We start from the raw sequence: 22532 nt of genomic DNA, 5'->3' as shown, positions 1-22532 counted from the left end.
AAAGAGAGAGAAAAAAGTTGTACGAAACGCGGTGGAGAGAATCTAGGGACAAGATCTAATCTGAGCGTGAAATTGAAAACAAACACATATCCATTACACTGTGTCACTACAGGACTAGTAGTTTTTTTCTCTCATGCACCACCCACTTGTAGAAAGAAATAAAGAAAAGCTATTTCAAGATAATTACATTCCATCTCTCTCTCTCTCAATACTGCTATATAATATATACTTGAACAAGGTATTACTCGATCATGTATTCAGAGATGAGCAATCTTATTCTAAACTCTGATAATATGGAGGTTGTGGATAGTAGAAAAATACTATTACAGCAACAACACCATTTTCATGTGTTGGCAGTAGATGACAGTCTCACTGATAGAAAGCTTTTAGAGAGGCTTCTTATTGCAGGTTCTTCATGCAAAGGTATATATATATACCATTTTCTGTTCTCAATAATTATTTCATTTATTATACAATTGTGTTTGATTTTTCAAATTAATTAACACAGTTACATGTGTGGACTCTGGTGATAAGGCTTTGAAATATCTTGGACTCATTGATGAACAAGTACTTCAAAATAATAATAATTCCACAACAAACTCTTTATTAGAATCATCTTCTCCTCCTCAACCATTACAGCTGCAAGAGGTAATTATCTTAATTTTACTACTTTTGCATAATGAAGGTGTTCTCGTTTATAGAATTAATCAGCATGCATTAAAATACAATTGAATGGAAAATAAAACTTTCCTAGAAAAGTACTATAAAGTTTTTCAGTGCAGAACGGTGTGTCTGCTGCTATTAAAATATAAAAAAGGGTACGGAAAGGTTTTAGTATATTCAGCATTGAATTTGTATATAACTCTTTGGTAATTCATAGTGACTACTGTATTGCAGGGAAGCAAAGTGAATTTGATCATGACAGACTATTGCATGCCTGGAATGAATGGCTATGATTTACTTAAACGACTCAAGGTATATACATGACTTTATTCATCTTTTTACCCGACATCTTCCCTAAATTCCCTCTCTCTTTTTCAACATGAATCAATAGATATATGATGCAATGCATTTACTCACACTAATCATTTTTTTACAACTAATTTTCGTTCATTTATTAGCTAGCCACATCTTTGAACTCAAAAAATTGACAAATTTTTGTTGAAGTAAACCAAAGTGGATTTATAATTTATTATTCACTTGCAGAGTATAAAGGAACCGGTAATAGATGTTTACTTCAATTGTTTTGTTTCATATTTCTTATTATGATAATTAAATCCTTCAAATTTCAGTAAAAAAATTGAGATAGAAAGAAAAAGGAAAAGTTTGAGATTTCAGGATCTGTGTATGCTTTAGCTTTTTCTTTTCTTTTATTCCTATTCATATATTCTTTTTGTTTTTCTATTTTTTTCTTCTTTTTGATAATGCTTATTGCACTGCAGGGATCTTCTTGTAAAGATGTTCCAGTTGTGATCATGTCTTCAGAAAATGTACCTTCCATAGTTAGCATGTATGTTTTCTTTTCTACAATTTTGTGCAATTTAAAACTATGTTTCTGCAATGTGTGCAACGACATTAAGTTAAGTAATTAAGAAATTAATTAATTTGCTGATATATATATATAGGTGCTTAGAAGAAGGGGCAGAGGAGTTTCTAATTAAGCCTCTTCAGTTATCAGATTTGCAGAAACTTCAGCCTTACTTTGTTAAATCAGTTGAGAATTCTTGTGATGAACAAGAATCAGCAAACAGTTCAACAGATTCTGACAATGATGATCTCATGAGCATCAGCATGAACAATAACGATAACAGTACTAACAGTAACAGTATTAGCAAAAGGAAGGCCATGTCTACTGAGCCTCCAGAGAGATCAAGGCCCAAAATGAAAGGGTTGGCAGTGGTGTAAGTAAAGAAAAAAACAGTACAAACAGTGCTTCTTGTTGCACATTATTTAGTTTATGACTTTATGATTATGCTTCTAAATTCTAATTATGCTTTTCTCCTCAACTTAATCAATGTGCTTTGCTTACTAATATTATTCACTATTATAATCAACAAAAACATTATTCACTATTATTTCTCAAACTATTTAAAAATTACTGTCAATTAATATCATAACAATTATTCAATTCACTAAAGTTATATATATAAATATAGTTTTAATTTATTATCGACATAAAAATTTTTATATTCACGATGTATCAAAATTATTTACTACTCCTTTTAATTAATTTGCTTGGTATATATATAAAAAATAAAAATCTTACTTAATCTATGTAAACATTGCCATCTTAAAATCAGTCTGACACATATTTGACAACTTAAAAGAATAACCGACCTTATTAAGAACATGGATTTTCTATGATTATTTATGTCTTCCAATCTTCTTCTTCTTCTTCTTCTCTCGCCTAATCCTGAACATATGTACCTGAAATGACATATGTAATGTGATGGTAATTGATTTGACGAAAATGATAATGATTGAGAAGAAGCAAAAGACAAAGAAGGGGTTGAACAGTAATGTGTTTTTATTGAAGAAGAACCTTAGTTTTATTTTATAAAAATCAATTAATTATTATTTTTTTTTTTGCTAATTTGGATTTGTTAATTATTTTTGTTGTTGTTGCTAATTTGGATTTGTCACGCCAACATTTAAGCGCCGCCTGATTTTATTTCACTGAATTACAAAAAATATGACATTTATGCAAATAAAATGATAACATAAAAGTCAATTTTACAAATACAATCTAATTTAAATGATTCAATTAAAACTTAAAAAAAAAACTAAATAAAAATAAAATAAAACTTAATATGTATTTTTGCCTTAAAAAACTAAATTGTCTTCTTTAAAATTATTTTCATTTTGTTTCTATTTTGATCATCTTGATTATACTTTAATAATTGATTATTTAGTTTTGGTCCGGGATGATTTTTGGTTTTTTGCTTTAAAATTTTTTAAAATTAAAAATAATTTTATTTTTCAATTTTCAACTCTTAATTTCAATTATAAATTGAGTTTCAATTCTTATATTATTTGAATTGAAATATTCTCTTTACCATATCTCATATAAATTTATCAAATATAAAAAATATTGACACATAAAAATAATTAAAAAAAAAATCATACTAAATTTTAAATATTTTAAAATAATTCAAATATTATAAAATTATAATTTATTTAATTATAATAATTTTCGTAATAGATGTTAAAAATGGTGGTTGTAGAATATAACTATTTTAATAATAGTCGATCGTCGAAAGTATCAACAACAATCAAAAGAGACTGTTGATTACTTAAAGGTTTGATCATAATGCAATGATTGCTATGGTGGACATTGGCGGTGGCGGTGGCGGGAATGGATAGAGATCAGTGGTGACAAGTGTCGAAGATGACGGCCGGTAATGGTGTTGTTGCTGGTGATTGAATGTGGGTGGTTGGTGATAAGAGATGGTTGTTTGAAGTTGGTGGTGGGGTGATAATGGTCTGAGATGATTAGTTGTAGGAGGTGGTGATAGTGGTGGTCGAAGGTGGTTGTCGATGGTGGTGTCAGCGGTTAGAGCTAGATTGTTTTTTAAGATGGTAAAATTTTGTTTTTATTTATTGGAATGATGTTACCTTGGTATGACTTATTTATTGAAGATGGTAATTTTATGTTTTTTTTTTTTTACTTAAAAAATATATTCAATCATTCAAATTAAAATAGTACATCGATCGAAAACATAAAATTTGATAAAAAAAAAAAAAATTGCAAACAAACTCATAAGATGTTAATAGTATAAAACATAAAAATGCCTAGAAATTTGACAAATTTAAAGTAACTGAAATATCCATGTCTATGTTTCTATATAATGTTGATGACGTTGAATATGTACGGGTTCACAGTAAATCTGTATAAAATGAAAACTATAAAGAGATAGGAAAACTAAACAACGTCACGCTTAATTGACGAGATATAAAAAAAATAAAGAAAAAGTTGATTGATGTGAAAATAACTAATTTAGGTAAAATTATAGAAGAAAAATGATGTAGATGAGTGATTTTAGACACACAAAAATTCCTAAATTATTCATCTTCTATAATAAAGAAAACAACGACAAAAGAGAAGTATAGATGAGATGATGACTAAGTCAAAAAAAACTTGTGGTAAATTTATGTTTTATATATTTTGATTGGTAATAAAACTTTCAATTTTTATTTTGCGCATTTATATGATAAGCACTTTAAAATTTAATGGTTGGATTGTTGAATAAAATGTTGAAAATGAGTTATTACACATAATAACAATGTCAAGTTAATTTCGTCTCCTTAAAAATATTAAAATTATTTATTACAATATTAAAATGACTAAATATATATAGTTTATTCATATAAAATTGGTATATTTAGTCTTTCAAATAATAGCAATTAGCTTAATTAGTCTATGACATTAAATTGATGGATGAAAATTTGACTAGGTCTCGTCATATAGATTTTTTTAATGACATAGTAAATACGTGGCAAGTGAACCCACTAAAATGATTTAAAAAATTATAAGATATATTAGAACAAACTAAATATGGGTAACCAAAGACCCTATGAACCTATGAAGAGATAAAGAAACTATTTTGTATTGTTGGTTATTGCATAAGGTCACTACTTATTTTATAAATTATTTTAGGTTTTTTTTTTTTTTTGTTAGGGAGGACTTTGGAAAAATGAAAGGAACTAAGAGCTTTGGTAAAAGAGAGTTTAGCTTATTTTCATTCATAATACAAAATCTTCTTATTTTAGGTAAACTTAAATATTGTAATAGAGAAGAATTTAGAAAAATTAGATAAATTCTTTAAATCATTTTTATATTATTATAATATTCTATAAATTAAAAATATATTAATTATATACATTCTCTACAAAATACATTTTTAAAAATATAAAAAAAAAATCTTTTTATTTTCACCTTCATTCAAAATCCTCCCTTACTCCCCTCCAAATTTTCTAACAAAATCTTAATGATATCGCTGATGTCCTAATACATTTGCGACCATATTCGCGAAACAAGCTCTATCCTTGCTCCATCACCATATGGATCACAAATTCACAAAGAATGGCTTCACCAATAACCCTAAAATTATATCATCAATATGTTATCTTCTAAAATCCACCAACCACAAAACCATCTTTACCATCAAAATAATTTTAGGGTGAGATTGGTTATAAAGAGAAAAAAAAAAAAATAGATAGAAAAGAGTGTGTGAAGAGATAAATATGTGAGAAAAAAAAAATATTATTTGATAAAAGAGAAAAAGAAAATAAATAAATTAAAAAAAATGTTGATTATTTTTTAAAATACGAGTTGCCCTTGAAACTAAAATGCTCACAAAACTATTTATTATTTAAATTTAATTAATTAATAGATTAACACAAATTCTTATATGAGTTTATTATAAACTGAATTTAACTATTAATTAATTTAACTAATAATTTTAATAGTTTAATTATAATTAAATGAGTTCATTGTGAAAAACGAAATATATGTAATGTAAAACATCATTAAAAAAAAGTTGTACATATCAAAGAGTTTAAAAGGAAAACAAATATCAACAACAATATATCTCATGTTTCTTTACTGATATGAGGAGAAAGAAAGAGTACTTGGTCCAATATTATTATTTTGGTTTAATTGCAGTTTCATTCTTTCTATTTCTTATTAATTCGCGAAAATAGTTTTTTTACTTTAAAAGTTGACAGTTTTAGTTCATTCATTTGATTTTTGAATTAAAAAAATGTGGAACTAACATATATTTGATGACATAACATACAATTATATGATGTAGAACCATTTTGATGCATTGATTATTCACAGTAAAAAAATTAAAATTGAAAGCTAAATTTTTACTGCGTTTTATTCTAATTACATGAGTGTTAATCATTTTACATTATCGTATCATATGTCACATTATTTAAAATATCTCACGTCATTCATTATTTTTTAGTTAAAAATTCAGAAGAAGAAACTAAAACTGTCGACTTTTAAAATAAAGGGACCAATTTCGTGAATCAATAAAAATAGATGACCTAAAATTGTAATTAAATCTATTATTTTTGTCTCTTCTATCTTCCTCGCTTGTACCAAACAAGAGGAATCAACATTTTCTCTATCCTTTGAGAAAATACGGAGAAAAATGAAGGTTTAGTTTAGCATCACACCATTTCAACAACCTCTGACGAGCCATTTCTCCTTCCACCAAACAACTACTCAAATCTTGGGCGTGTCTAGTGGGTGATGAGAAAATATTTGTAAGTTTTTGTGTTTGGTTTACTTTTTAACAGGCGAATGGAGGTGGAAGGGGCGTAGTTTCGATGAGACATAAGATGCCTACGGCCACCCCAAAATGTCGAATGGTTTTTAAAAAAAATACTATTTTTTTTATAAAAAAATACATGAGTTTAAACATATGCAGAACGCAAGTAATTACATTATATGTTTATCTCTATCTTCTTTTTATATTCTTCCTATCTTATTTCTAAATATACTACCCTTACTTCTCTTATCTCCTCTCCCCGTCTATCACGAGTCACTTACTTCTCTCGTCCCCTTGTGACTTTTAAAGTATATTTATGTGGATGAGTATAGAATGATTATCTCAAAAGTAAAATTATGATACGGCATATGCTTTTGAGAAAAATTTTACATATAAATTTAATTGAAAGTATGAAGATAGATAAATTTTATAAGAAACAAATATTTATATTTAAAAAAATTAAAAAATAGGTAATTATTAATTTTGACGTGAAAACTAAATTAAATAAATCATTAGAATAATTGTGGTTTGATATATGCTAATTATTTATAATAAATTTCGACTAGACCTAAAATAACATATATTAATAAATATGTTAATTGATATAGATATTGTGATGTATATTAATGTAATTTTAAATCATATAATCAATGTATTTTATAAATAAAATTATTTTTATAAATAGAATCCCACCACCGAGAAGTGGCCAAAATCTATCATATAACTCATTTTGCTTTACTTTGACTTTAGGGAAAGTTGTATGGGTAAAGAGGGAACCAAGAAAATAAAAAAAAAATTATTTAAAATTCATCATCTACTTGAAACAAACACAAAAACATTAAAATATTTCTCCTCTTCTCTTTTAAACCAAATATATCTTTATTTTCCTTATCTTATGTTCCCTCTTCTCTATTAAAACATCTTTTCTCCTCTTAGTTGTACCAAACACACCTTTTAAGATTTTGATTAAATTGAGTTGTGTTGTGGTTATCCATATTTTAAGTGTTTAGTTATTTAAATCACTTTTTCTATTTTATAATTTATTAAAATTATAACACGGAATCATTTGCCACGTGAACGCCGTACCATTTAAAAACTCTACGTGGTGAGACTCGGCCATTAATGACGCGGGGCTAATTTTACATAGTAATATCTAAAATATTTTAGAAATTGCCCAAAGGTTGAATTTTTTTTTTTTTATAAAATAAGCTTTTCAAAAATGTGTAGTAAAAAATTATGACCTGCCCGCTATATATAGACTATAAGTCGTATAGTATAACTATAAACTCTTAAGCCACAAATTGAAAAAAATAGTATTTTACAAAAAATTGTTTCGCACTGTCACCAAGGAACAAAAAGAATTGAGTAAAAAAAAGGAACATAAAGAATGATAAATATTTCATCAAAATTAGTTTCATACACATAGGTTTCAGTTACTAGATTTACATCATTCGTTTTGAGAAACGGAGAGAGCAAGCAGGGCTCAGGAGCATCAACTAATTTAACTTGGATCTGGACACTCAAAGATAGATCATGTTTTACACTTCAATGGACACGTAGAAGCCCCATGAGAATTTTTTAGTGGCGGGTCATGGTACTAAGTACAGTGTATAAGACCGGTTTATATGGCGAACCTGTTTTGGTTTGTAAGCAATTGATTAGATCTGACTTGATGTCATAAAAATAAGAACAACGTGGAAAAAATAATCGGATTCAGATTGCCTCTCAGTTATTCATACAATTCTAAAATTACCAATCAGATCACTAACTTAGTAATTTAGAGTTCGTAAAACAATATTAATAACTTGTCTTGAGACCAATTTGGTTTGTCTTTATTTTATCTCGTCTTTAAAAAATTCACAACTCATCCGATTTGACCAGATTAAGATTAAGAAAGATATTAGAGTCTAAAATTTATTTCATTCAAATATTGAAACAAAGAAGACTTTTGTTATGTACACTATTCACAGGACTTTTGGATTTTAACCGTGTAAACTTCAAGCTAGATTTAAAGAAGACAGTGGATATCATAGTAATTGATAAGTATAATTGTTTGGAGAATTCTTTAAGAACGAAACCCATGTAGTTGCCATATATGACAAACTTTTAAAATTGTAAAGAAGATATAAGTTGTCTTACGATGTTGGTTATGAATGATGTGCAATAACACTTAAATTTTGTCCAAAAAAACTAATTTATCTCGAATTGGTTTTGTTACAGAAACTCGCCAAAACTCCCATTATTATTTAGTATTACATTACATAAGAGGTAACTGAAAAGCTAAAATGAAAAACAAAATATAGATTGGCACTAAGATTTCCTAACTTCTGATTCTGAGATGCAAAACAGTTGTAGAGACCGCAGGTAAAACTGTGTGCCTATATTCTCAAAGAGGAACAACTCCTTTCCTGCAAAGAGAATAAAAACATGAATGAGAAATTTTGTATAAGTTTTATACCATTAGAATAAAGTTAGGCACCAAAGAATGATCTAATGACAGTTACCTTTCAAAGCTCATCCTTTGGTTGTTCTACTTCTTGCTGAGCGGCAGCAGCAGCAGCAGCTGCAGCAGGTTTATCCCGGCTCTTTTCGATAAATTCTATGATGGCTTCCTTTGTCCTGTCACCATCGTATTGTGATAGTTTTCCACTGGCTGACCTGAAGTACAATGTTGGATAGCCTTGAACCACAAAGGTTTCGCTAGGGACATCATTGGCAGTAGCATCCTGGAAGCGGCACCAAACATGAATTAAGTAGCCAAAACAAAAAATACTAAAACTAGACATATTAGTACAATCCTCGAAGGCAAAAGTAGACTCATATCTTACAAGTTTTGCAATAACAACATCAGCATCACTTTGGTATGAGACGGCAACTTCATCCAAAATTGGAGCCAACTGTTTGCAATGTCCACACCAAGGAGCATAAAATTCAAGCAAAACTGCAAGGTGTATAGTTCACGTTAGTAATTATATTAGTCTAACTCTGACATTCATGGAATAAAGCCAACGAAAAAGGCAACAATGTATACCATTCTTCCCAGAGTTGAAAACTATGTCCTCTAGAGTTTTCCCAACTACCACTTTAACAGGCTCGTTGTTAGTTTCAGGAATAGGCTCAGACTTGACAAATGGTGCAAGAGTTCCCTCCTGAAAAAGAAAATATGATAAAATTTACATTCTTAAAGAAAAACATTTGTAATAACATAATTCAACATCTTAAATGAAAGAGTTTACAAAATCGATATATCCTGCTAGAAATAAAGGTAGAAAATTAAAGCAGCCAACCAAAGTAAGCTACTAAGAGAAATGAGCTATACCTTGTATGCCTTCAACCAAGTTGGAACATCATCAGCTTCCAAATTGGGTTTGAAAAATTTCTTCCCATCAGTATTCTGAACAATAATTAGAGGTACTTGGTCTTCCTTGAGTCCAAAGTACTGCCAAGAAAAGTCATTCACAATGTCCAATATTAACATTAAGCAAAAAATAACTTCAAAATATTTAAATATTAAATACTTTAATACAAACCTGGAAGGCACCTTGACTGGCCTCAACATCTCCCACAAGAAAGCTTACTCCCTGTTGTTTGTATTGCTCAGCAACTTCACTGTATTTTGATTTGATAGGTTCAGCACCTTCAGCACTGAAGTTGAGGAACAACATTGCCTGCCAATTTTAAAACCTTAATTTAGGTTTCTCAGAAACAGGATCAAATAGACCCAAAACAATGGCAAAAGGAATATCACGTGTTTTGGACCAGGAAATGTGGTGAATGCAAGCAAGGTTTGTAAAATTCTTTGAAATACAAAATGGTTAATTCAGGCAAAGACATCAATAGATGTTTGGACTCAAAAACATATATATATAATACACTTCTACTAAAGTATAACAAAGACAAATCATCCAGTTTAGCATTGGAGGAACAAAAATGACTTAAATAGCACATTACCTTTGCATTGGGAGAGTTAAAGAATTTTGAAACATAAGGGTGATTGCTTGGGTCATTGTTAAAGACAGTCACAACGGGGATGCTGGATTCTTCAATGAATTTTTCTAGTGCTTCAACATTGAAATCCTACAAGCATGAAAGAGTTTTAAACAGCCAAATAAAAAAAATCAAAATATGTAACACGTAACAGTCAATCTGCAGAAATAAAAAATACCTTGGAGTCTACAAAGAGCTCGTCAAATGGCTTAAATAACCTAACAACAGGGCCAGACACTGATGAATCTCCCCTTGGGAGGTGTTTGGCATCCAGAGTATGACCAAAGTCATAATCAGAACGCAACTTCTCGGCTACTGCGATGAACTTATCAAACTCCTCACCAGAGAATTTAGGGAAAACGCCGACCTGAAAACATGGGAAAAATAAGATTAAAAGCCAGTGTGACTAAAAATAAAGCAAAAGTACAATGGTCGAATACTTACAATAACAACACTCTTTTCACCAATAAAAGCACTAGCATCATCAGCAGATTTAATTTCTGTTGATGCAGGACCGCTTTGTTTCTTCACATATTCGACAATACCATCAGCTTCACGGGGACCTTTGTAATCTTGAATTTTCTTTCCACCATTTCTCAAAATTTTAATTGTTGGGAATCCCTTAACTTCATACTGTGTAGCGATTTCTTTGTTCTTCTCCTCATTGGCATCAACTTTAGCCAAAAAAATTGGAGGATTATGGCTGCTCAAGATAGAAGCAGCTTTTTCATACTGCATAAATAAACATGATTCAAAATCAGCATTCGTTTAATCCAACAAATTGAACTTTAGAGAAAAACCAAAATAGTTAAAGAAAAAAAAAGGAAAACAAATCACCTCAGGTGCAAGGTTCTTACAGTGGCCACACCTGGAAAAAAATAGAAACCAAATTAATAATTACTATCAGAACTTTTCCAAAAAAACAATTACCATCAGAAAAATGCAATGCAATAATGTTAATAATTGGTCAATATGAACTAGATTCAAACACATTCCATCACCGAAAATACAGTATTAACAAAAATCAGCCATAGTGAAACGCATGCAACAAATATAAGCTGAATAAAAAAAATTGACTAATTGATTAAAAAAGAAATGATCTCTAATCGTTGAAATTAGTACAAAAATCGAAATCTTCATAAAAATTAAACCTAGATCAACATCAGGATAAACACAAAATTCTAACAGGAAATTAGTAAAAGTAAGATCTATAACAAAGTGAAAGCAAATGCAACAGATCGTAACAACAAAAGCTGAATCGAACATTAACAAAAACGAAAAAGAACATAAGCAAATGGTAGAATCAAATCATATACCAAGGTGCGTAAAACTCAACAACGATGAAATCGTGCTTGCTAACAGTGTCATGGAAGTTAGAGTTGTCCAATGTAAGGACATATTCCTTTGCCTCAGATTCCTCAGCGGAGATCTGAGAAGGAAGCAGCACAAGGAGAGAGAGCGATAATCCAAAGAGGAACAAAATCGAAACGGTTTTAGCCATTGTAGAATGTTTTGAAATTTTAGGGATTTCGAAGAACAAAGGAATGAGAGGGGTTTTATGTAGGGAGAAAGTGTGTGGGAGTAGAAAGAGCATACAGAAAAAACAGTGTTGACGACACGTCAGCGATCGGTTTTTTAGATATTTTTAGATTTTGTGTGCTCTAGTTTTGAACAACCAGCGAATCTCTAGTCGCCACGTCGACACTGTTTCTTACGTGGCTCTACTCCATAGGACCCTTACTTGTCACACTCTTGTCATACTACTTTTTTTTTTTCTCTTTTAATTTTTTCTTTCCGTTAAATGTGATTTATGAGGGTCAAGTTTTGTAGTAAAGTTTAGCCATTAAATCAATTAAAAACTTATAAATCGGTTGATCGCATAATAAGTTAATTAATGGTAGGAAAAAAATAGAAGGAAAAAACGATATTAAAGAAGAAAAAAAATTTGACCAAATTTAATAATACTTTTTATTTGTAAAAAAAGTATATTTATAAATAGTTATTAATTTTTTTAACATAATAGATCTTGAATGTCTTTCGAAAAAGTTAAATAACAAAATATTTGAAATTAATTTGTGTGAATTAACAAACTTTTAAGATATTTTGAAGTTAAAATAAAAACTCTATATCTTAATAATTAAATTTATTTAGTATTATTTAATTAATTTTTTGTCAACATATGTATTATAGAAAATATATATACATAAGAGAAATTTATTATTATATAGATTAATAATAGTTTATTTTAATTAAAATAATAAAGATAAAAACAACATTATAAAATTATATGTTAGTTATAAATTTTACATTATTTGAATTAGCATTTGAAATAACGTTTAAACTGGTGATCAAGAATTAGCATTTGAAATTATATGTATCATTTACTTTCTTTGCCACTAAATATTGGCCTTTTTATGAATTTTACTCGTCTTTTTTTCTTTACAAAACTTGTTATATTTATACCTAATATTTTATAATTTTAAATAATATTAGTTTTTTTTTTACTAAAACATTCTGAATTATTAGACATCTTTTTAAACCAACAATAACTGTTATGATGACAGCTTCAATTAACAAGTGTTACTAATTAGTTTAATATAATTGTATTATTTAATTAATTAATATTATATATGACACTTAATTCATTGTGACTTTGTATTAATTGTAACAAATATATCAACACTTTATAAGAATAATTTAATAAAAATATTATTCTTTCTTTCATTTATATAATTTTTTAATCAATATAAAATGATAAAAATGGACAATTTATTGTGACAGAATAAATTATCAATGAATTTAATATTAATATAATTTTTTAATATCAGTGATTTGACCAACTAGATTTTATAGTAGTCCCTCTTACTTTATTTATTAGCAAAGTAACAATTTAACCTATTAGTAAAACAACTTCTTAATACAGAGCTTAAAGTTTAAACGCTGAATTGTCTTTTGTTTTTTATATCTAATAAATCAACGGACTTTTAAAGAATTAATTGATTGAAAGATTATAAATGCAACTTTAGTGAAAAAATTATAAAAAAGAGACTTTCAATTGAAAATTGAAAATTGAAAATTGAAAATTGAAAATTAAAAATTAAAAATAGCGTTGCTTGTTCACCCTTGGTTTTGCCATCCAAATAAATTATGTTAATTGAATTTATTTAGCATACGTTAATTTAATTTACGTAACTTATTTTAGGTGTATTTAGAAGAAAAAAGGAGTGAAATTAGTAAAATTGAATTAAAGATTAACAAATGAATTAGTGGAATTTAAAATGTTTGACACATTTAAGTTGCGTGATAAATATAACACTGAATTATTATTATTATTATTATTATTATTATTATTATTATTATTATTATTATTATTATTATTATGTTGGTTTCATACTACTCTTAATTAAAGAGTAAGACTAATAGGTGGTGAAAGATCCATAAATTCCCTAAATAATAGGTTATTTGTTTTGATTAAATGATTTGTATTTTGTATGACAATGTTATGAGTTAACAATTGTTTAGGTGGCTAGTTATAAGTTATTTTATTTTTTAAAATTTTATTTTCAGGAATTATTAGTTGACGACTCGTTTTAAGACAAACTCAGTCACATCATATTTTATTCATGTTTATTAGACTCGTAACTAATCGAATATTAAGATCGAATAAAAGTCACATTAAACTCAACCTAACTTGTTTTTGTACACTTTTAATCACGACATAAATTTTTTTATAAAAAAATACAATTTATTTAATCAAGTTTTTTTTTATAGAAAAGATTAACACACCATCGACTATGGAGATTAGAAAGTGAACTTAAAGCTGATTTTCCGTATCTTTTAGTGACGTAGATATATTTTAAATTCGAAGATAATTTTAAGTAGAAGAAAAAATATTTCATACTCTAAATTGAAAAGTTTCCCTTTAAATATCTATTATTCAATTGGATTTTTATTTAGGTTGTATATTTATTTAGCAAGTGGGAGTAGAAATTAATTAATGTATCATTTAAAGAATGGTAGTATATTTTAAAGGCTAACAATTTGATTTTATTTAACTTTTAAGAGTATAAATCTTTACATTCAATTCCAATTATTATTTTATTCTTCTCACGCTCATACTCATGCTTAAATATATGTTTGTAAGATGTGAGTTGAATCTATCACTCTCTCTTTCTCTTTACATATGACACCTACAAGGCTTGAACACACACCTTAAATTTGTTTTTCTTTTTCCTTTTGATTTTTCTTTCATCCAAATCCTCTCATTTTAATACCACAATGCCCTCCAATTTCTCTTTGTGTTCCTTTCATTAAACAATCAACTTCATATTTTGATCATAAAAAGGTTCGTAAGATATCATTTCTATATTAGAATGATGATTATTATTATAAATAAACTCTATCAAAAGTAAGAATTTATATCAATTTTTTTTCTTCTTTTAATACAAATGTTCGTAATATATCCTTTAAGATTTGAATGGTCCTTTTAATTTGAACATTGAATTGTGAATAGTAGGTTATATTAAGACTCAACATAATATTTAAGGATTAATGAAAACTTCACCAAAACTTTGAGGTGAACTTAGAGTTCCTATTTGAGATAATGAAACTAACTAAATCGGTAATTTCATTGTTTACTAAAAGTATAGTCCGGCTAATTGACTCAAATGATTAGTGAACATATCATATATGAAGTGAGTTGACTTAATCAATGTATCTATATTAACTTAAATAGAATCAAAATCATTTGAGATAAATTCATCACAAAGTCAATGGAATGTTATCTCATTTCCACCCAACGACTTCTAGAGGTTGGAGTAGTTTATAGGATTTCTGACACTCAATCTTAACTTGTTGACATACAAGACACTTAATTAGAAACAAAATAAGTTATAACTCGTTTCATGCCTAACCACAAATACATATATTTCATGTCTTAATACATCTTGGTAGAACCAGAATGTAAAGAGAAACTACTCCTATAAGTTACCTCTAACACTACTCTCTTAGGGTGTGTTTGGGAATTGAAGAAGGGGCGAATGACTTTGAAAAAAAAAAGAATGATAAAGTGAAAAGAAAAAAAATGGAGGGGAGTGGAAGATGAGGACTTTGGTAGATTTATTTTTCTTCATAACACAAAATCTCTCTAATTTGTAGAAATTCAAAAATTGCACCGCAAGAGAGTTTCAAATAGTTTTGATAAATTCTTCAAATTCAATATACGTTGTTATAATAATTTCAATATTAAAAATATATTAACTATCATTCTCTACAAAAACATTTTCAAAAAGTAAATTTTTTATAATTTTTCCTCTACTTCCCTCCCCCTAAAGGCCCTCATTCCTCTCCAAATTCCAAACAAATTTAAGATATGTTTGCAAGTTGAATTTTAGAGAGAAATACTTCGAAGAATTAAATCTTTATTTTAATATGGATTTGATATTTTCATAAAATTAAAATAAGAATGTGATACATGAACATATAATGTCATGAGTTCTCTGAACTTGTAGGTCGATTTGAATTGTGAACATTTCTAATTTGATCCTTAAACTTACGAGAGATGGTTATTTTGCCTAAAAACTCTCCTAACATCCCCAATACAGGAACTGTCATGGCAGGAGATTAGGATGAAATCAAAGGGATTTTCCAATTGTACCCTTCATCTAGACTGCTAATATATTAAAAATTAACTGTGGGTGATTAGGATTTTCACTCAATAATATAAAATCGTAACGTAAGAGAGCAGCTCAGCTCCAAATTAGGGTTTACAAAAAGTCACTTTTCTATTTCTTGTTCTCCAAATAGGATTCATCATCATCTTCTTCTTATCAATACATACAAGGTTTCATGGAATCAAAATTCATGGGCCATTGGATTGATCAATTCTTCAAAGATGAGGTCAATGGTCGAATAGATGAATACATTGGATCACTTGAAAATTGATGCAAGTTCTTAGTTCAGGTGGTTCGATCAGGACAAAGGAGTAACAGAGATGAGAAAAGAAATCAAAACTGCAGGAAATTAAAGCATGTTTCAGTTAATTAACTAGATCATTCTTGGAACTTCTATTAAAATCCCTTGCTTCCTCCTGCTAAGATTCAACTCCTAGACATTTTAAACAGCATATATACAATCACCTACAACCAATCAATTAATAAATGAATTATTCTGTACAAAGTTTTACCTAACTGTAGATTGGGTGTTACAGGAGCTGAATTCAAGATTAACCATGTCCTGACATTTAGGCACCCAACAAGGCCTTCGTTACCGGATCTAATCAAACCTCTATAGGGAGTCTTAAGAGGTTCTTTCCTACATAACAAAATTAGCTCTAGCTGCAAAACTGGTGGTTAGTTTTAAATCTTCCATTTACTCTCCAAATTCCCCCAATCAATCACCACTACTACGTAGCTGTGGCATTTTGAAGTCTGACTTGCTCATGAGCTTTCACCACCTCCGAAGTGAAACTTTCTAATGTCTTAAAAATGGGAATCAAACCACCTTGTAAACTGTTAGAAGCTGCATCGCGGACAAGTTTAACGGCTTCTTTATGTTTGGCCCTCTCTTCATGCAATCTCTTCTTCATAGAGTCTAAATCCACCTTAAGATCATCCAGTGGCGAAATACCACTATCAGAAGTAAACTTCGACAATGTAGTCTTCCCTGAAACTTTGTCGTGCTCATGTTCCGAGCCTGCCATTTCGGTGCGCAAAGTTCTAAGTTGTTTCTCAAAATCCTCTGTGAGATACTCTGCCCTGATTTTACGCCTTTGTTCCTCATCTTGTCTCTCCCATAGCTCGTGTAGTTTTTGGGCAAATTCGCCCATAGCATCTGCCACCCCTCTTTCGGAAATTCTATTCATTGCTTGATGCCAATCATTGCAGATTATGAAAGCTGGTGGAGCTCCAATCCTACTTGGAGAGAAAGGGACAACACCATCAGCTGTTTCTTCAGGTTCATCAAGAAGGCACCTTATGAGCCACCCATTCAAATTTTCAACATAAGATTTTTGAGTCCTAACCCAATTGTTGAACTGACTGCACCAATTCAGAAGCTCCCTTTCGAGTTCGTTAATGGCTTTCAAACCTTCATCTCCTTGCAAACCAGTGTTTAACTTGAGAGATTGAGTTTTACTGTCCATGATAGCATGGAACTGTTTCTGGTGGCATTGGAGCATGAATTTCCACATTCTTATCAATCTGCTGACAAATAATATATCATTACACTTCTGAACAAAATAACATTATTAACATATATTAATAGGAATATAACTTGCAAGCTCAAACACTCCATTAGGGATTTATGATTCATAGATGGGCAAAGGAGTGACATTAATGAACCAGTTGAAATGTGAAGGGACAAAACTGTGCATTAAAGCATATTTGGAGGACCAAAATGGTGCTACTATGCATCCAAAGAAAGTGGAACTGGATAATTAACTATCATAAAAATTCATGCACAGACATGAAACCAAGCATATCAAAAATGTGAAACCTTGCATTATGGGGTTTCTTGTGAAATTTTAAAAAATTAATACATCATAATCCATTGCAGGAAAATCTTTAGACACGAAAGATATTGTCAAACTAAATTACACTGTTTGACATGATATTAAAAAAAATGGCCTTTGACTGTAATTTCTTATCAGAATTTTAAACCCGTGTTAGAACTTTCGACGCATAGGAGATGAATAAGTGAAGCAATTTGATACCCGTTAATTAGGGCTGCAAGCTGAGGCTGCAATTCTTCATCCCTCAATTTTTGTATCCTCCCTGATATAGTTTCAACACTTCTGATACAAATGTTTAATTTTGTTAGCAACTTTCTTATTGATGCCTCAGTAGCATCTATTTTAGTAGCTTCAGCTCCTCGATTATCCAATGCTTTCAATCGCTTGTATTGTTTCTCGTAAATAGCTCTTAATCTCTCTTCATCCTGAGAACAGTGTAAAAATACAAATAAGAACCGATTTGAAAGTAACAGTACAATATTTAGTAAAGTACTAGTTAAGTAATACAAGCCGTTTATGATAGAAAATGATGCTGATTGTGCAGGACAAATTAGTCATCAACTCATCAAAGAGTACATGTTATTGAGTTTGTGAAAATCAAATTATATCCTCTCCTCGCTAACAGCATAAGTGTATGAAAGGGTAACTATATCATAGGAATTTTAGAAGCCTTCATTCCAAAAGAGAAGGATACACAGCAAACCAGATCGATGGATATCAAGTTATCAATATCACCAAACATTTCTAATTTCATGAACAATTTCAGCTAAAGAATCCAAACTTTAAACTAATTTCAAAACTTTCACATTCACACCTTAACTTCCTTGTACAATTTCTTTTCCCATTCATAAAGTTTCTCCAATGTAGATGAAAGGTTTTCCGGAATAGGTTTTAACTCTTTCTCTGGTTCCCCGCAGTATGCTTTTGCCAATTTCATTGTCCTAGAGGAAAATTGTACTGGTGGGGCAGATGGCGGATTCAAAGGTGACCTAGAAGGTGCAAGAATCTGCAAGATCCTCAATAAGATAGCTGCATAAAAACACATAGCAAGACATTAAATCTGTAAACAGTAATATTCATATAATTCAGTTGATTAATATTTCAAACTCAATGTCAATGATAGTATAGAAAATACAAATTCAACAAAAATAGCAATAAAGCCTCATAAAAAAACACAACATGTATTCAGGCTTTTGAAGTATGCATTCTATTTTGACCTTCAAATCAAACTGCAACTGCAATAGCCTTTCATCTACATAGCCTCATGCTTGCAAATCACAACGAGCTTATCGTTAAAAGCTGTAATCAATAAACCTTCACCTATTTCATCAATGTCAAAAAATAAAAACACTGTCCATAACATGCATGACTCATATTTCTTCTATCACAATCTACAAGCACACCACTAAAGCCAGAACTCAAAGGAAAAAACAAGATTTGATACCTCTAAATGCAGCAAGCCTTGGTCGATAAGGTGGTTTGCAAACCTCGAGAAGAAATGCAACCTCTTTTCCATGATTAGAAGCAATCTCAAACTCATCTCTAATTTCCCTTACAACCTCTTTAAGATCCCTAGTTCCATGTGGAGACAAAGTAGTTATACTACTCAACATAGAAGACTCAACATCAATCTCCACAGTAGTAACATTATCATCTTCATTACCATCAATCTCAAAACTCACCCCTTTCTTCCTAGGAGACCCTTTAGAAACAACACTCTCAGGACTCGTTTTTTCATGAGAAGAAATCGAACCACCACCGCCGTCGCTACTATGAAACCGCACCGTTTTGGAACTTCCCTCACTACTACTCACTTGTTGCAATGGCACCTCCTTCGAATTTGAAGTACCTTCACCAAAATCTCTACCCTTAAAAACCTCTTCCTTGTCCCCCACTTTTTTCTTCTTCTCATGACGAATCTCCTTCACCGTTTCCTGCTCCGTTTCGTCTTCCAGTTCAGGAATCCCTTCTCTCTCTCTCACTTCCTTCGAATCAGGACTACTCGCACTCGACGCTAAACCGTAATTTCCATAACCATAACCGGAATAACCGCTATCCACAGAATCGAAAAAATTGAGAAAATCCCAAGTAGTGACTCTCGGCGGCGAAGGTGGAGCTGGAGGTGGAGGCGGCGGAAATGAAGAAGGCCCCGCCGGAAAACCAAAGAAACCACCGCCGGCGTTACTGTTAACACCAGAGTAACCATAACCATAAGGTAAAGGAGAACCAGCAGTCCATTGTCCAGATGCTGCCACGTGGCTCTCCGGTTCTTTGTAAACCATTGATTTTCCATGAGGTGCAGATTTCTTCATGTAATAAGCGTAAGTGTTAACTCCAGGTTGAGTCCAATCTTGGGAATGGGGATAAGGATATGGATTTTGATAATAAGAAGGTGGCTCGTGTTCTGGTTCTGAATCAGGTTCGGGTGTTCGATGATCGTGAGCATGATGAGAAGCAGGAGAACTTAACTCAGATCCAGAAGAAAGATGCAAGTGAGAGCCATCATGAGAAGGTGAAGAAGAAGATGAAATGTGGTTTTTACTGTTAATGTTACTGTTACTGTTTTTGGATTTACCTTGACGAGAAGGCAATGTGAGAACAGGGGAAGAAATCGAAGATGAAGAAGGAGTCGAAGTTGTTGGAAGGAAGAGATCTTGATCGGAGAATTTACGAAGAGCGTTTCCGATATCTCTTAGGGATTGTAAATAAGAGAGGTGTGCAGCGGCGAGAGCATAGCGTTGTTCGGACGCGTTTTTTAGAAACTGTTTTCGTTCTCTGCAGAGAGTTACCACGGGGAACTCCTCCACCTTGGAGCCCCCGCAGCCCATTCTAATTTACAATTAACGAGATCAGGAACTAGGTGTTTTTTGATGATGATGATGATGTTGTTGAGGGAGAAGAATGAGAATGAGAGTGGTTTAGGTTTGTGGGGGGTCATGGTCATCATGTAGGTGAATGCAGTGGGAAAGGAGGCATGATGTGTGAATAAAAGAGATGTGTAATGGAATTTCAATGAGGGTAATTGTGGAATTATGAATGGGGAGCATGGGAAAAATGTATTTACTCTGTTCTGCGTTTTAATTTTTGTCAAATGGGCGTGAGGCCGTGTTTATTATTTTTTGGGATGAAGAGGTCGCGTGAGAATTGGTGATGAGAGGGAAAACACGAGACAGAAATCGGACGGTTGAGGATGAAAGGTGATGGATCGGTATGGAATGGGATCGATCGTTTCTGAGACGGAGAAGGTTAGAAGAACTCAGAACAGAACAGGAACGGCCAAGGCTTCACTTGAGAGTTGATGTTCAGGGGAGAGTGTGAGTGTGAGAATTGCGATTTGGATTTAAGGAAATTTAAAAAAAAAGAAATGCATCGAGAAATGTCATTAAAAAATGGGGGAAATTGACATAGAGATTGGTGATGTTGGGGATCTGTAAATTGTTGTTGGAGTTGTGTTTTGCATTGATGGAAATATTATTCAAGAGAAGAGAAGGCTTTTTTGCAATTGCAAGTTGCAACCCGCCATCAGCAACGGACCCTTTCAATTCATTATTTTACTATTAACACCCTCTCTGCATAACTCACCGTGTCTTTCATATTCTCTAGGATTCATTATTCTTTTTTCCCTTTTATTTATTTATTTATTAAATACCATTTCATTTATTAAGTTGGAATACAATTCCTTTATCGCATGTCTTCATAAATTGGATCTTTATTTTTTTTAAAGAATAAAAAATTTAAAATAAAATTAAAATATTTAATGGACCGGAATAGAGTTATTTGAGAAATTTGTTTGGAATGAACTGGGTGCATTCACAGTCGTAGTTACTTCAATTCAACGAACCTCAACTTAGATTTATTCCACGCGTTCATTAACCATATGCTGTTTTGACGTAAATGCTCGCTTGCTAGGTTGGGTCCCACGTTATCATTTTCAATGTAATAGTCTTGTCCCGCCCAGTCTCTTCCCTGGTTTTCAATTTTCTTTGCCTTCGTTCCAAAATGATAGAGTTTCAAAATAACCGAGTAATTTGATATCGAAAAGAAGTTTATTATAAATTAAAAATATACATTTTTTGAAATAAATTATTTATGTTAATGGACGGAATGGAGGTAGTATATTTTGACTTAAATGCATTTTTAAGTTTTTCTATTTTATAAAAAATAAAGTGTCTTGGTTTCAACCACCATTTTTTATAATATAACATTTTTATTAATAAGGTGACTTCTAGATCACATTTATAAATTGAATAAAATATTTATTATTGTAATTACTTTTATTTATATATATAATAAATAATTTTGCTATATTTTATTTATATATTCAAATATTTAAATTTTAAATTTATTACATTTTTATACTATTTAATATTTATTATATTTATATAATAAATTTATTTTATTTAATAATTAAAATATTTAAAATTGTATTTACTTTATTTTAGTATTTTAATATATAATTAAAATAAATAATAAAATTAAATATAACAATAATGACATAAAATTTATTTTATCAAAATCACAAGTATATTTTAAATATTACGTCATTAATAAAAATATCACATAATAAAAAATAATAGTAATAAAAAACGTCACAAATATAAGTTAATAGCAGAAAAAAAAAAACTTATTTTAAAAATAGAGATTATGAGATTTATTTTTGTCAAAATAGAGACTTAAAATACATTTAATCCTACTAGTTTTAATAAGTATACTCATTGTGTATTTGTTAAATTTTTAAACACGAGTAATATATT

The 22532-nt window shown here is 30.3% G+C and overlaps 3 protein-coding genes across 3 annotated transcripts; 1 reads left to right on the top strand and 2 right to left on the bottom strand.

Moving 5' to 3' along the window:
• On the top strand, nt 1–2006 carry LOC101513181 (two-component response regulator ARR17-like). Its single transcript, XM_004502433.4, has 5 exons — nt 1–423; nt 509–648; nt 898–975; nt 1443–1510; nt 1626–2006. The coding sequence occupies exons 1-5, from the start codon at nt 252–254 to the stop codon at nt 1903–1905; spliced, it is 738 nt and encodes a 245-aa protein (XP_004502490.1). The 5' UTR covers nt 1–251; the 3' UTR covers nt 1906–2006.
• Nucleotides 2007–8456: 6450 nt separating this feature from the next.
• Nucleotides 8457–11838, bottom strand: LOC101512854 (protein disulfide-isomerase). Its single transcript, XM_004502432.4, has 11 exons — nt 11585–11838; nt 11106–11136; nt 10713–11000; nt 10447–10635; nt 10233–10358; nt 9812–9949; nt 9601–9720; nt 9313–9430; nt 9110–9222; nt 8786–9007; nt 8457–8689 (listed from the first exon to the last, which is right to left on the bottom strand). The coding sequence occupies exons 1-10, from the start codon at nt 11767–11769 to the stop codon at nt 8789–8791; spliced, it is 1527 nt and encodes a 508-aa protein (XP_004502489.3). The 5' UTR covers nt 11770–11838; the 3' UTR covers nt 8457–8689; nt 8786–8788.
• A 4467-nt stretch (nt 11839–16305) lies between these two features.
• LOC101512546 (uncharacterized) lies at nt 16306–21343 on the bottom strand. Its single transcript, XM_004502431.4, has 4 exons — nt 19223–21343; nt 18593–18807; nt 17980–18203; nt 16306–17467 (listed from the first exon to the last, which is right to left on the bottom strand). The coding sequence occupies exons 1-4, from the start codon at nt 20604–20606 to the stop codon at nt 16672–16674; spliced, it is 2619 nt and encodes an 872-aa protein (XP_004502488.1). The 5' UTR covers nt 20607–21343; the 3' UTR covers nt 16306–16671.
• Nucleotides 21344–22532: the final 1189 nt, after the last annotated feature.

Source organism: Cicer arietinum, chromosome 5, assembly GCF_000331145.2.
Source record: "Cicer arietinum cultivar CDC Frontier isolate Library 1 chromosome 5, Cicar.CDCFrontier_v2.0, whole genome shotgun sequence".
NCBI classification, from domain to species: Eukaryota; Viridiplantae; Streptophyta; class Magnoliopsida; order Fabales; family Fabaceae; genus Cicer; species Cicer arietinum.
The sequence above is the reverse complement of the archived record's forward strand: the minus strand, read 5'-3'. Positions and strand labels throughout refer to the sequence as shown.

Excerpts from the sequence above, each read along its gene's own strand:
- LOC101513181 (XM_004502433.4), top strand. The coding sequence starts at position 252 with ATGTATTCAGAGATGAGCAATCTTATTCTAAACTCTGATAATATGGAG. Across the intron at positions 649-897 it reads AACCATTACAGCTGCAAGAG|GGAAGCAAAGTGAATTTGAT; the intron begins GTAATTATCTTA and ends ACTGTATTGCAG. Across the intron at positions 976-1,442 it reads ATTTACTTAAACGACTCAAG|GGATCTTCTTGTAAAGATGT; the intron begins GTATATACATGA and ends ATTGCACTGCAG.
- LOC101512854 (XM_004502432.4), bottom strand. The coding sequence starts at position 11,769 with ATGGCTAAAACCGTTTCGATTTTGTTCCTCTTTGGATTATCGCTCTCT. Across the intron at positions 11,137-11,584 it reads GTTGAGTTTTACGCACCTTG|GTGTGGCCACTGTAAGAACC; the intron begins GTATATGATTTG and ends ATTTTTTTCCAG. Across the intron at positions 9,431-9,600 it reads CTTGGTTGAAGGCATACAAG|GAGGGAACTCTTGCACCATT; the intron begins GTATAGCTCATT and ends TTTCTTTTTCAG.
- LOC101512546 (XM_004502431.4), bottom strand. The coding sequence starts at position 20,606 with ATGGGCTGCGGGGGCTCCAAGGTGGAGGAGTTCCCCGTGGTAACTCTC. Across the intron at positions 18,808-19,222 it reads AAGGCTTGCTGCATTTAGAG|CTATCTTATTGAGGATCTTG; the intron begins GTATCAAATCTT and ends GTTTTTATGCAG. Across the intron at positions 18,204-18,592 it reads AATTGTACAAGGAAGTTAAG|GATGAAGAGAGATTAAGAGC; the intron begins GTGTGAATGTGA and ends CACTGTTCTCAG.